The following is a 14,322-nucleotide window of genomic DNA, read 5'->3' as shown; positions in this document are numbered from 1 at the left end:
AGGTCACCTGGTCACAGTCTGTCCCAGTAGGGGGAGATGTACTGTATTCCTATTGCAATGATGATGATGTCTGAATTTGCATCTATAGATATACGTTAGCATATGCAAATCTTATGCAAATCACTACCCACTTTTTTGGGTGATGCGTGTCCTCTTTTTTGGTGATTCATAGGAGCTACACCCTCCAAGGTGCTCAGGGCTGCAAGCACAGGGTTTTCCTCAGGTTATTCTATCTCACAAGTATCTATGAGGTAAGTTGGACTGTGAAGTAGTGATCGGCTCAACGCCACCTAGAGAGTTTCCAAACAGGTGGCTCCTAGCATTACCAATCAAAAGCCATTGTGCAGCTATTCCAACTTCCCCTCCTTAATGGATTTTTTGTTGGAAGAAAAAAAAAGACAGAAGTGGTAGGAAAACACGGGAAGCTTACAAGTGGAAGACAACGATGTCTGGATCCCCTGTAAAATTCCACGAACGAGGCAGGGTGATTGCAGGATAAAAGTCTTGCTTGGAAGCACGTCTAGTGGGCTTCACAGCTGAGCAGGGATATGAACCCACCTCTTGATAGGCCAAGTCTAAAACACTAGCTTCACCACCACCACCACCATGCTGGTTCTAGCCAGGCCTTATCCCTGACATACTAGTCTTCCATTTTGAAGGATTGTTTTGTTCTTTTTGTGAGGAGGAACATTCAGTCACATGAGCACCCATCTGCAAACTTTAATGGCACCAGTTTGATACCTCAATGAGAACTAGGCCCAGGGCCAGTGTCAAGGGCAGGCATGGGTGGGCATCTGCCAAGGGCCCACACCGCAGCAGGGGCCTACTGGCAAGAGTCCCTTGGAGTTGCTTCTCCTCTTCACCATTGCAACCTGCTTGTTCACCTGCTTCTTGCTCTGGCTCAGACAACGGTGGTGGTGAGAAGGAGGCACCAGGGCTGGTGCAAGACCTCTCAACCTCTTGTTATCTATTGCAAACGTATCTGGATAGAATGTGCATTTGTTCTGAAAATGCCTGTATGCTGCTTTTTTGCCCCATGAGCTACCTTCATAGATGCACGCGTCCATGCACACACACATACACACACGTAGCATGAGAAAATCTCAAAGGAACTTTAAGTGTCAAATTTAGGTTGGCCACATATATGCTTCTAAGAAAGAGGAAATGCATCACCAAAAAAGGGGACAAAAGAGAAGCCAAATTTGCACTACATTAGCATATGCTATTTTTTTATAGATTCAGATTTAGAACTAGTTGTTATGATTCAAATAGAAATGCAATGCCACACATAGTAGAAGCACTGAGTTGAATGCCCCCAACGTCTTTCCCAGAGCCTCAGTCATCCACGCACGGGGCGGGGGTTCGCTTTTGGGGAGGGGAGAAAGACTTTCACATGGGCATGTTTCTTTACTTACATTAATGTACAGGGCGATCCAAATGCTGGAAAATGGTCTTCTTTTTAGTCGCTTTAAAACTCAGGGTGGTTCCAGATGACGCTTTTAATTTAGGAAGGTTTTAAAGGCTACTGCTGAGAAAGAGAAATACTGCTTCTGCTTTTCAGTTCAAAAACTGGTTTCAGATGGGTCACTAGCTTCAGGAATGTAGGAAGCTGCCTTAAACTGAGGGTGCTTCCCAAATAAGCTTTTATCATGCAATCGCCCTATCTCATTCATGGAATTTTGGTGGTGGGGTGGAGGGAGATGATGTCAACTTCCCTTTCTAACCCTCCTGTGTTTTCCCATTGCTTCTGTCCTCTTTTTTTCTTGCCACATAAAATCTGTTAAGGAAGGAAAGATGCAGTAGCCACACTGCCTTTGGATTGGTTAAGCTAGGATGCCTCTCTCTGGAAGCACTCTCAAGTTATGGCCAGTGGTGCCACAAGGGCTGGACCTTGGGACCAAAGTCCAGGGTCCTGCAGCACTGGAGGTCCCCAAAAGACCACCCAGGAAACAGCAGATGCCAGGGCAGCAGCAAACCAGCAGCACCTGGGCTGGCAAACTCCATATTATTTATTTACAATTACGTTTCTATCCTGCCTTTCTTTCCTCTTGCAAGGAACCCAAGGCGGCTTACATAGTCATCCTCCTCTCCATTTTATCCTCACGACAACCCTGTGTGGTAGGCTAGGGTGAAAGTCAGTGACTGGCTCAAAATCACCCAGTGAGCTTCATGGCTGAGTGGGGACCAGAACTTGGATTTCCCGAGTCCTAGCCCAGCACTCTAACCACTATACCACACTGGCTCTCACTTATTCTTGTAGTCATGGGGGTGCTAGGATTTACATGCATTTAAAATGTGAAACTGCACATGCTTCATCAGTGTTGGTAAACATTTTTTGTCATTTTCTTAGAACAAATCAGGCATGTCGAGGCAGCCCTAAAGCATGGAGTGGTAGTGGGGAGAAATGTTCGTTGTATTCTTCACAACTGAAGTAATACACATGGCTGACTAAAGGGCCCCCTGGAAAGACCATTATATCCACTGTCTAAAATTACCTCGCTACATCACTGGCTATGGCTTCGCTGGTCAGGACACTTACCAGCAGTCGAGGGGCCACAAATGGCCTTGGGAACAATGGTGCATGATAACGTACCTTTTCCCCCCAGGGGCAATATAGGGGAAAATAGGTAGCAGCCACCATGGGGCATGAGCAACTAGTGAGTATGATATATATATAATATTCTGCCTTTCCCCATTTTATCCTCACAAAAACCTTGAGGTAGGGCAGGCTTTCTTCCATGTATTATACATGCTGTCTTCCGTGTATTATACTGAATATATTCAGTGGGACACACATGATAAACAAACTCACACATGTAAAACACCACACACAAACTTGGTGCAGAAGGCCCCACTCTCTGGGCCATTATCAGATCTAGCAGATGATATCAGAGACGAAAGTAGGCCCCAGAGTGAGCATGTCAGTTCTGAGAAAGAGAGGCTGATCAGAGAAAGTGATAGAGGAAAGAGGGTGAATCTTAGGTTGCTGAGTTCACTCTGTTACTACGAAGGGGGTCTGTCCAGCAGGCCCTGGATTTCTCTGCTCCCCTCAGGCATATGAAGCAAATGTACGGAGCCCTTGCAGTGCTGCCACGCCTCACTTCCCATTAAACCTGTCTGTCCCCCCAGTGCCTTAAGAACATAAGAAGAGCCCTGCTGGATCAGACTAGGGGTCCATCTGGTCCAGCATTCTGTTCACACAGTGGCCAACCAGCTGTTCATGGAAAACCCACAAGCAAGACACGAGTGCAACAGCACCCTCCTGCCCATGATCCCCAGCAACTGGTCTACATAGGCATACTGCCTCCGATACTGAACTAGTAGCCATTGATAGCCTTCTGGATCAGGAATGGTAGCCATTGATAGCCTTCTCCTCCAGGAATTTGTCTAACCCCCTTTTAAAGCCGTCCAAATTGGTGCCCATCGCTACGTCTTGTGGTAGTGAATTCCATAGTTTAACTGTGTGCTGTTGCCAACAGCCTAACAGCCAGAAAGTCTGCATGTGACGTTTATTACACAATTGTTTTCGTTTAATCTCATGGGAAATACCTTGTTGCGTGCAATGTGCATCGCATGATGTTTTGATGGTAGGAATTAGAATAGGGGCAGTCTGGCATTTTAACCCTGCAGAGTGGCAGATGATGTACTTAAGCTGCCTGCGTATGCATCCCCCCAAAAGGAGGACAAAAGAGGACACAGCTTTGTATAAAATGTGCATATGTTAATATATATGTATAGATTAAAATGTAGAAATTATTGCTATAATTTCAATAGAAATACAGCGTATCTCACCATAGTGGGGAAGACCGTGACCAGTCAGACAGCAGACTGACTGTAGATGGGCAGCTTCAAGGCCCTCACTCACCCTTCTTAGGTTTCTTTATCTTTAAACCAGAGTTAGACTGGACAGACCTTCAAGCAGAGGACTGTCCTCTGTAAAGTAGGACACACGGCCCCCTTACGGGCATGCTGCATCCACTCAGAATAATGCCAGTCAGCTATCTGGCAAGGAACTGGGGAAGACTAAAATCGGCCTAAACAGATTATTAGTACTACTGCAACTATCTGATTCTGATAGGGGCTATACAGATACACATCTAGGCCCAGCTCTTTATGTATTTGAAACATCTCTATACCCAGTGTTTAAAGTGGGATGGGATGGGATGGGGAGGGATTTTCAGGCAGGTATAATTGGATTGGGCCTAATCATCCTACCCCCCCCCCCAATGTAACCATCCTCCTTCTTTTTTTCTCCAATTTCTGGCACTGTATATTCCACCCTTCATTTCTCAATCCCGGACCAGCTTAATGGTAGAAAAACAATCAGAGGGCCTCAACATATGCCAAGATTTTTCGCATTTGGCAGAGCAGTATTTATTACAGTTATGATCTTACCCTTTCCCTTGATTTGTTTTTAATACTATCTGGTTTGGAGATGGGGATATTCCTGTTTGGTGCTGTAAGAGGGAGAAGCAGTTAACTATCCATTAATATCTCTTCTTTGGGTTTGATTGAGAGCAGTGGTTTTCAGACTGCGTTCTGGAGCACCTGGGGTTGCTTGGAGGGATATTTATCAGGGGTTTCTTAATGAGAAGATGAGTCATGGAGAACACCGTGCCCCTGAGAAACCGCTCACCAATACCACTCAGCGTGGACTGAGTGCGCACTCTAGACATGCCCCCAGAATCTTCTCGGGTGGGGGGTGGGGATCTTGTTTAAGGTGATTTGATTTCAGAGCTACAGGCAGGGAGAGAAGATTGCTTGACAGGTTGCTTAAAGCTGCACAAGGCCAGGTGTGGGAAGGTAGCAAGCTGTTCCGAGTTGCTGCATTTTCACGGACAGCACTCCTATGCCTCTTAGCAGCTGTGTGGCAAGCTTCATCTGTTCAATTTCTGCCTGTCATGAACTTGTCAATGGTTTGTGACACCCTCCAGAGCAGCCTTCACCAACCTGCCCCCCCCACCATGTGTTGGACCACAACTCCCCAAACCCCCAGGCAGCCATGCTGGGGCTGGGAACCGCGGTCCAACACATCTGGAGGGTGCCAGGCTGGTGAAGGCTGCTCCAGAGAATAGGAGGGAATAGGTGATAACCCATAGTTCTGTTTGGGGATCAATGTGGGGGTTGGAAGTGGGGAGGGCTCCTCACGCTGTCTGCCCCCAGAATCTTCTGCCATGTACATCTGTTCCTCCTCCATGGCAGAGTCACAGGGGTTCTTCAGCAAATGAGTCAACATCTAAATAAATAAATGTGATGGTGGTGGTGGTGGTGGTGGTGAATGTTCCCTGAAGACAGACATTTTGAAAATCTCTGATCTAGAGAGAAATGGTCTGCTTTATACTCAAGGAAGTATAGATGCCGCTTGGCTAGAGGGACAAATGAATCTTTACCCCATTGTATGAGGTCTTTCCGCTCTGTAGAGCGTTTTGGAATGGAAGACAAAAGCCTTGATAACCACAAGTTTTCTTATGTTTATAAATATAACCCATGAGTTCTGATTCCTATCACCCCCGTTCCCCTCTAACCACTAGGTTCCAGGAACATAATACATTCATTTGCTTCCCAGACCCAGAAATTTGGACTCCCAGTACCCCATCTCATGTGACCTCCTCTCATGTGACCCCCTCTTTCTTATCCTTGTAGGTTTTATCTAAGGAAAAGAAAATTCTAAATAAGAGTGAACAATGGATTACTCCACTGTGGGGGGTCAAGACCCTGCCCCCCATTACTTGGAACCTTCCCATTTGCAAGCAAACAATGACTCTGACCTCTTCTTTGGTGATTCGGAGGGTGTTGATTCTGGAGCTGTGCCCACGTATTTCTCTCGCATGCCTGAATCCTACAGACACTCTCCAGGTATGTATGCAGTGATTGCAGGAGAGGCTGTGCCTTGACCACACTGAGGCCACTGATGCTGCAGCTTCTGGTAGTTGGTCCCAATCTCTCTTTTTTAAAACGAAGGTCTGGGAGTTATACCCTCTTCCAGATACCCAACTTTTTAATCACGGATGGGTATGTGGATGGGAGGTATATGGCAAAGACACTCTGCACATTCTCAAAGGCATTTTTTCTATAAATCTGAGTCCTGGCACTGAAAACTGGTTCAGGGACTAAACCCTCTGCTGGTAGAAGCCATCGTTTGTTACCACAGTGTTCTAGACTCTTGCTCTACTGGAGGGTGGGGAACCTCTTTCAGCTCGAGGGCTGAATTCAGTTTCAGGGAAGCTCTCAGGGGCTGCATTCCAGTGGTGGGCGGGGCTGAAGGCAAAAGGGGCGGGATCAAAAATACCAGCATATTTTATCTTAAAGCTACTACTGCCAGTAACTAAACTTTAGGAGAGGCATTTCAACCCTTTAGAATGGGGGAAAAACTGCACAGATGTCAGGAAACCAACTAACGGGGGAATGGGGTGGGGCCAGGGGAAGGGGGCGGATGTGTCCCCCAGTGCTGAGGTTCCTCACCCCTGCTCTACTGCCTCTCTGTAGCTTCATCATTGTCAGTTTCTTAGCTTACACTGGTATTGCTGTTTTCACATTGCAAATATTGAAGTACAAGTGGGACTGGCAGAAAAGAGTTGCAATGTGGAGTGCTCCTATTCAGGGTGCCAGCCAGCCATGCCCTTTTCCATGATACTCCATTCCACCCCCAGCTCCTCCCTGATTCCCGCCCCCCCTGACACTCAGCATTCTGTGGTCATTGAGCATGCTCAATCATGATTGGGTTATTTTGTCATCGTCCCCCCGACCCTAAAGTTGTTTGCACTTCTGCAAACTCTCGGGGTTCTCCCAAGCCTTCTGATACCTCCCTCTCATGTGTGGATGGTGTGAGTTTGGCTACATACGGACTAGCACGCAGAGAATGAGTTTGCTATTAGCATATAGTATTGAGCAAATCGCAGTGAATCACTGGTGTCTCTCTCTCTCTCTTCATTGGAAAAAAGGTCCTGGTCAACCCACAAAGGAAAATGAGGTGGCGGAATAGGCTGTAGCACTTCAATCAGCTAGGGGGGTTGCCATTATTTATATATGTTTGCACGGGCAACTAAGGCCCACTCCAGTCATCACAGCTTTACACCAGGGCTGGCCCTACCATTAGGCAGAGTGAAGCAGTCGCCTCAGGCGGCAGATGTTGGGAGTTGGCAGCAGGGTACTGAAGGAGAGGCCTGTGTGGCATGCAGCCTGTCCTGTGCCTCCTAAGTGAGCCTGCTGCCTTCAGGTGCAGTGGAAGATGCTGTCCCATTGTCAGTGTTGAAGTAAGATTCAACTGCCAGTCTTTTGTGCATGGAACGGGACACAGCACCATCTTGTCCTTTGCCTCAGGCAGCAAAACGTTTTGGGCCACCGCTGCCTTACATGCACAGTTAGACATGCATGAGAGGACAGAGAGAGGAAGGCTCAGCGGCAAGAAACTCCCTCACACTGACCAGTGAGCGTACGAGGAGGTGGGAAGGATGCAGAGCGCAACTGAATCAGGCCTCAAGTATTTCAGTTTTGTATAATTGTATTTCAGTGTGCCTGCAAAAACATATCTCAGATAACAGTGGGATTCCCTCCAGGTAGTGGGGCTTGGAGGCCAAGCCTCACCCCGTGGAGGAACCCCAGGAAGTTCTGGATTAGGCCCGCGGGCCAGGGGTGGCGGCGGTTTCACACCTCTGGTGTAGGCTCACTACCCTGAGCACTTCCACCTCCATACACTACACCACCACACACAACTAATGGCTTTTTAAAAATTTCTCCCCTTCGCTAACAGTGCGGCAATTGTATCCTATCCTCAATGGTTTGCAGTGGGTGGACGGGCACCCGTATAGCACAGCCGCATGGGCCTCCAGCGCCTCTGGGAAACCCCATGCCGGACTCCCGATCTACACCTCGGCAGCATCCTCGTATCAGACCCTCCAAGCCCCTCCCTCGCCCAAGGACCTCACCCCCGACGACAGCAAGGGCAGCCCCAGATACCTGGAGATGTTGAAGACGGAACGGATGAGCCCCACTCACACTGAACTGCTGCCACTGGGGACTTCGACTGGAGCAGCCCATAGCCCTTATGCGATGGGGCAGGAATATGGATACTTCCCGCCGTCTGGGAGTCCCCTGACAGCTGGATACTCCCCCAAAATACGGGGGGCAACACAGCTCTCCCCCACTGGTGAGATCTTCTGCTGGGTACCAGGTGTGAAATGAGGCAGTGGAATGGACTGTACCACTTTAGACGGCGGGTGGGGGATACCATTTTGAAATCCCCCCCTGCATTAAAAAATCCCCCGTAAATAGAAAACCTAACACTTTAGGAAGAATTTTTGACTCCATCCTTTGGGTTGCTCTGCTGGCTTTCTACTGGCAGGGAGTTTTTGTTTTTTTAATGTCAGCAAGTATGCAAAAATGTGCCTTGCACCTGCCTGTCTGCATTTTAGCTAGATGGGTGATTTTGCCCGTCTAGCGGAGGCTTCGGGGAGAGGGAGGGAAGGAGGCTGGGGCAGCCATGGGAAAGGTCATGGGAATGCTGCCCCGGTCTCCTCCCCAACCCTCCCCTCCCCCAGGAACACCCCCTTTTCCCCATCTCCGTGCTGTGTTTACTGAGCATTGAGAGCCAGCCAGCATGGTTCTTTTTGTATCAGCTACGAGGGGGAAGGGCAGGGGAGTGTGGGTTCCTGGCTCCGAGTTTGGAGGCCTGTCTTTGAGCACAGAGCTAGGAAACCCAAAAAATCCTGGGTCCCCCAGACATTTTCTAAGGGACATAGGATTGCTCCCTAAAGCCTTTGCTGCCAGTAACTACTTCTTAAGAGAGGCATTTCAACCTTTTAGAACAGGAGAAAAAGCCGGGCAACCACCCAACGATCAGTGGTCAGGGGAAAGGGGGTGGGGCCAGGGGAAGGAGGTGTGGCCTACTGGGGAACCCTGGAGGGCTGGATTTGGCCCAAGGGCCTGAGGTTCCCCACCCCTGCACCAACCCAACACCTTTTCATTTATGTGCTATTGTGCGAATATTTGCTATATACTTTTTTTTTAAGTAATTGTGCCAATCATGTGGATCATCCAAATGATATTTCCCATATTACTACTCTTGATAAAAGTGTGCTTGTGTGGGAAGTACCTGTTTATTTATTGAGAATATTTTTAATCATCTCTGTGCTCAATGAGTGCTCGAGGTGATGTACAATTTTTAAAAGAACCCTTATATCAGCACTTTTATGTTACTGATGCACTGTGAGAGCTGACCAGCCATGAAGCAATTTTGCAGAGGCAACCAAAAGGCAAAGGTTGTGTCTAACCTGACTTTGAGAGTAGCAGCATCCAGAAGCAAATGTATAAAACGTGTGAGCGCCAGGGGCCGAGGTTGCTAGAAATTAATTCCCTGTGAACTTCAGAGTCCTTCAGTTCCAGATCTGTGTGATGTGTCCCTGCCTCACACTGTAAGTGGACTCTGCATGTGCTCAGTGGCACTCTTATTCCAACATTGCCTGCTTCAGAACTGGGGTCTGCCACAGAAAACAGGTTCTGAAGCTGAATGTATAGGTTCCTGGTTGTGCTTACAAGTCAGAGGCTGAGTCCTAACTGAACGTAAGCTCTAGCACTGTATCTTAACCATGCAAAGATTGCCCTCCTTTGTCCCATATGCAAATGAATAAATATTCCACTTCCCAGGCTCTGATGAGCCATTGCACAAATTAATTAGGTCCTGCCTGCTTTCTTGCTTCTTCGTTAATTAGTCGTCTCCAGTCCAGCACTGCGTCAAGAGATGATGGCAGCATTTCCTAGAGGTGAAAGGCCCCTCACCTTACTTGTTTGTTTGTTTAGAATTCATTTTAGTCCATGGGTGGAACCCTCTCAAGGCAGTGTACAAGATTAACGCCTCCCGCCCCACACACAGTGGATACAACAAAAATCCATAAAAAACAGATTATCACTAAAAACAAAATTGACCAATAAAACCAGGAGTCTGAACATTACGGGAAGGCCAGCCAAAACAGATGGGTCTTTTTCAGAGCTTTCCTGAAGACATGAAGGAGCTATTCTGCTCCTTCTTGCTTGACTTTCTGTCTCCATCTGTTCTCTCAGAGGCACGCGAGTGTGTGAACTGTGGTGCCACAGCCACACCCCTGTGGCGAAGGGATGGCACTGGCCACTATCTCTGCAACGCTTGCGGGCTCTACCACAAGATGAATGGTCAAAACCGGCCTCTCATCCGGCCCAAGAAACGCCTGGTAAGTCTTCCCCCTTCCCATCAGATCAGGGATCCCTACTTTGCTGTCCCTCACAAGTCCCTCCTTAAAGTAGATGGCTGTAGCTGTAAAAAAAAAAACTTCACCAAGTTGTCAGGGAGAGGAGGGGAAATGATAATAAATTAGTATATATTTCTAAAAGTTTTATTACAGAAAGACTGTTCTATTCAGTGTAACAAAATCACAATGTTTGTTCCAATATACAATACATCCCATTATAGAAACTACAGAATAAAGTGCATTTCTCCTCTTGATGTAGTCAGTTTATTCATCTTGGCTATCTCCAGAACTTTTTATTAACTCCTCCTTTTCAAATGGAATAATCCACATTTTCTCAGTATCTTGGCAGGACAATCCTGAAAGCCACGAAAAGATTTCAAATTAAGTCACCTCAATGCAAAAGAAAATTCAGAATCAATAGTATTCCTAAGCAAAATAAAAGGGTCTGTACCAATTCTAACCCGTCATATGATAAATTACATCAGATCATAACAAACGTGGGTGTTGGCATTGGGAAATGGTGGCAGTGGTAGCGGGGACAGAATCAGTGGTGCCAAGACTGCTGATCCTGAAGAACAGGTACCAAAACAATCTGGTACTGTCACGGAAGGTTTAGAGGACCCACCACTCCAGAAACTGGGCAGGAACTTTATTGTCTCTCTCCAACAAGAACAGAACAGCAGCAGAAAACTCCTGACTCCACCCAGATCCAATTAACTGCAGTGCCACCTGGTGACTGAACTATATAATGAAACTATCCACACATATCCCCCACCCTTTTGTTTACAGAAACAAATATATCAGCACAGTAGTAGTTCAGATATTCAGTCACATGCATCTCTAAATCTTGAAGATTTCCGAATAACTCATCCAGAGCAAGTGACAATCTGAGTTGTAACACCACCATCAGCCTTACAAGATGGCTCTGGAAGAGTATCAGGAAATGAACTTGGGTTTTTGGATCCTTCTCGGGCATTTGGTGATTGTACCTTTTCAGGAAGAAGATGTTGTCAGTTTCTGTTACGTATTCCATGTTCATTCTCTCAATAGAATATGTCCATATTTTCCTTATGCAGCAGCTGGATTTGGCCATGTCTTTTCTATGTATATCCTGTTTTTCTGCTTCCATAAGAGTTCTAGAGCAGAATGGAGCTGGCATCCACTTTGAACCATGCAGTTGTTTTAGCATAGCTACTGGTCCATAGTCACTTGCATTAGCATTCACCATTGTAGGCTTGTTGGCATCATAAAACTTTTAAGATTGGAAATCTTGTCCTTTGTCTTTGTAAAAGCGGTCCTTAAAATCAGGGTGTTGTGGATTTAGTGGTTGTGCCTCTGTAGAGGTATCCTGCAAATACTGGCTAAAGGAGCCCATCATCCCCAGAAAGCATCTCAGTTCTGTAATGTTACTTAGTGTTTTCAGCTCTCTGGTGGCATGTAGCTTCTTTGGGCATGACTTAGTCCCATGCTGTGTTATTTCTTGTTCCCAAGAACACTATTTCACCTTGATGAAAAACACATTTCTCCTAGTTTGGCTTGAGTCTGGATTTATGGATCCAATTCAAGATATGGCCAGCATTTTGTCATGGCTTTCCACTGATATGACATGTATTAGGATATCATCCATGCAGACAATGACTTCTTTTATGTCTCTGGAGTGTTCTGACATCTTCCCTTGAAAAATCTCAGGAGCACTTGTGATCCTAAGTGGCAAGCCCTGAAAACAAAATCTCCCATGGGGTGTGATAAATGTAGTCATGTTACTGTCTGGTTTGTCAAGGGCATTTGTCATAATTAGGGATGTATGAAAGTCACTTACCTTATGACAAAATTGATTCGCGGTGGGGGGGAGGCGCTCTGTCCCTCCCCCTGAAATTCTGGCGGGGGGGTGGCGCTTCGCCCTCCCCCCTGAAATTCTGGCCGGGGGGGAGGCGCCCCGTCCCTCCCGCCACGAATCCTGGCCGGCCGGGTCTGCAAATGGCGGCGGCCATAGGCGCCGCCGTTTGCGTCCCTGCAGTCAGCCGTGATAGGCTACGTAAATGTTTACGTAACCTATCACGGCTGAGTAAAAAAAAAAAACCGCACGTATGCAAATGGCGGCGCCCATGGGCGCCGCCATTTGCGTTCCTTATTTTGGCACATCTAGTCTACGTAAACATTTACGTAGACTACGGCGAAAATAAGGGGAACGCAAATAGCGTAGACGCTACGCTATTTGCGTTCCCCTTATTTTCGCCGTAGTCTACGTAAATGTTCACGTAGACTAGACGTGCCAAAATAAGGAACGCAAATGGCGGCGCCCATGGGCGCCGCCATTTGCGTACATGCGTTTGTTTGTTTTTACTCAGCCGTGATAGGTTACGTAAACATTTACGTAGCCTATCATGGTATTTTTAAAAAATCTAGCCGTGATGGCTGCATAAATCTTTACATAGCCTATCACGTTTTTTTTTTTTTTTTACTGGAAATGGCGGCGGTGGCAGCCAGTCGGAAGACCGGCTGCTGCTGCCGCCGAACCACTGCTGGAGCCGCCGCCGCCAGGCAGATGTCAATTCTCTGACATCCCTACATAAATTTTGTAGACTTCTTTCATGTCTCCCTGTACTTGCCTTTTTCCTAAGTTAAACTGTCCTAGACATTATAATCTTTCCACATAAGGGAATTCCCCCAGCCCCTTGATCATTTTGGTTGCCCTTTTCTGCACATTTTCCAATTCTACAATATCCTTTTTGAGGTATGGTGACAGTATTTGATTCATGATTGTTCTTTTTTTTTTTACTATTTGTTCTTTTCAGTTTTAAAATATTTAAATGTAAAGTCTTTTAAGTGGTTGTAGTTAACATGCAGATGTGCTCCTGTGACACACAGAAAGCAAACAACTGAAGCTTTCCTTGACATGGAGATAAAATCATGGAAAAGTTGTGTTGCTTACTTTCTGTGTGTCAGGCTGCTCTTACAGTCACAGGAGAAGGGCTAGTAAAAAAAAGGGGGGGGGAGTGGCATAGACAATCCTGTGGGTGAGTGAATAATTTGGGCTTGGACCCCTGGAAGACATGGGTTTGACTTTTAGCTCAACAATAAAATCACTGGTTGGTCTTAGACAAGTCTCTCAGAACACTCAATTTTCCCAGCCCTCAATTTTCCCAGCCTGTAAAATGGGAATAATGACCTACTCCTGTTACAGCATTGTGATAAAGATGAATTAATTCACAATTGCAAAGCGCTTTCTGTTTTTAGGGTTGGAAGCAGGAACATCTGGGCCTGGGATGCTATTTGCATTCACTTCCTCTCTGAGGGAGTGCAAACCCTGCCCATGTGATGCCCTTCTGAGCTTGGGACCCTGCACAATAGGTTCGTCTGTACTTCCCTTGTCTACAGCCCTCTCATGTAACTGCAGAAATGATCAATGTCTATAATTAATCATTCTCGTATTCAATAATGCAGATTGTCAGCAAGCGAGCTGGAACCCAGTGCAGTAACTGCCAAACGACAACCACCACCCTCTGGCGCCGCAACGCAAATGGAGAACCCGTATGCAACGCCTGCGGTCTCTATTTCAAGCTCCACAATGTAAGCAGAGGCAGTAGCGGGATGGTGGGTGAGTGAGCGGGACAGGGGCATCTGTGTGAATGTGATTGTTTCCAGGAAAACAGGGTCTGGAATGTCTTGGGGAAAGGGGTCCAGGGCTTAGGGGCACCGGGGTGGCCAGGTGTCCTGCTTTACAGAGAGGACAATCCTCTATTTGATGAGCTATCAGAGGACAGTCCCTTGTGTCCAATCTAAGTCCGGTTTAAAGTCAAAGAACCATAAGAAGGAAGAGCAGGGAGGGGCCTCGAAGTTGCCCATCTACAGTTAGCACCTGGAGAGCAGAGTGAGCCGGTCACCAGGTCAACATCTTCCCCACTCTGGTGAGACATTTAAATTATAGTAAATAATTTCTCAATTTGCATATCTAGCTATAAATTAGCAGATGCAAATTTTACGCAAATCAGCATCCCCTTTTGCCCTCATGTTGGGTGACGCATTTCCTCTTTCTCAGTAATGCATAAAGCGGCCACCCTCTCACCATCATCTCATGCAAGCCTCCTCTTTGGTTTGGTCA

At 46.8% G+C, this 14,322-nt stretch overlaps 1 protein-coding gene across 10 annotated transcripts in view; it reads left to right on the top strand.

Moving 5' to 3' along the window:
- Positions 1–14,322, top strand: part of GATA1 (GATA binding protein 1) — a 45,038-nt gene that overhangs the window by 20,109 nt on the left and 10,607 nt on the right. For 7 of the 10 annotated variants that reach the window (XM_084836172.1, XM_084836170.1, XM_084836168.1 and 4 more), the window contains 4 exons: positions 5,644–5,856; positions 7,751–8,170; positions 10,057–10,202; positions 13,665–13,790. In XM_084836172.1, the coding sequence (XP_084692298.1) occupies positions 5,685–5,856; positions 7,751–8,170; positions 10,057–10,202; positions 13,665–13,790 (864 nt within the window). In that variant the 5' untranslated portion in view covers positions 5,644–5,684. The remainder of the gene's footprint in view (positions 1–5,643; positions 5,857–7,750; positions 8,171–10,056; positions 10,203–13,664; positions 13,791–14,322) is intronic. The other 3 variants (XM_084836175.1, XM_084836173.1, XM_084836174.1) reach the window with 1 other exon arrangement.

Source organism: Heloderma suspectum, chromosome 2 (assembly GCF_057233095.1).
Source record: "Heloderma suspectum isolate Gila_16-S chromosome 2, 16-S_ref, whole genome shotgun sequence".
In the NCBI taxonomy this organism is placed as follows: Eukaryota; Metazoa; Chordata; class Lepidosauria; order Squamata; family Helodermatidae; genus Heloderma; species Heloderma suspectum.
The sequence above is the reverse complement of the archived record's forward strand: the minus strand, read 5'-3'. Positions and strand labels throughout refer to the sequence as shown.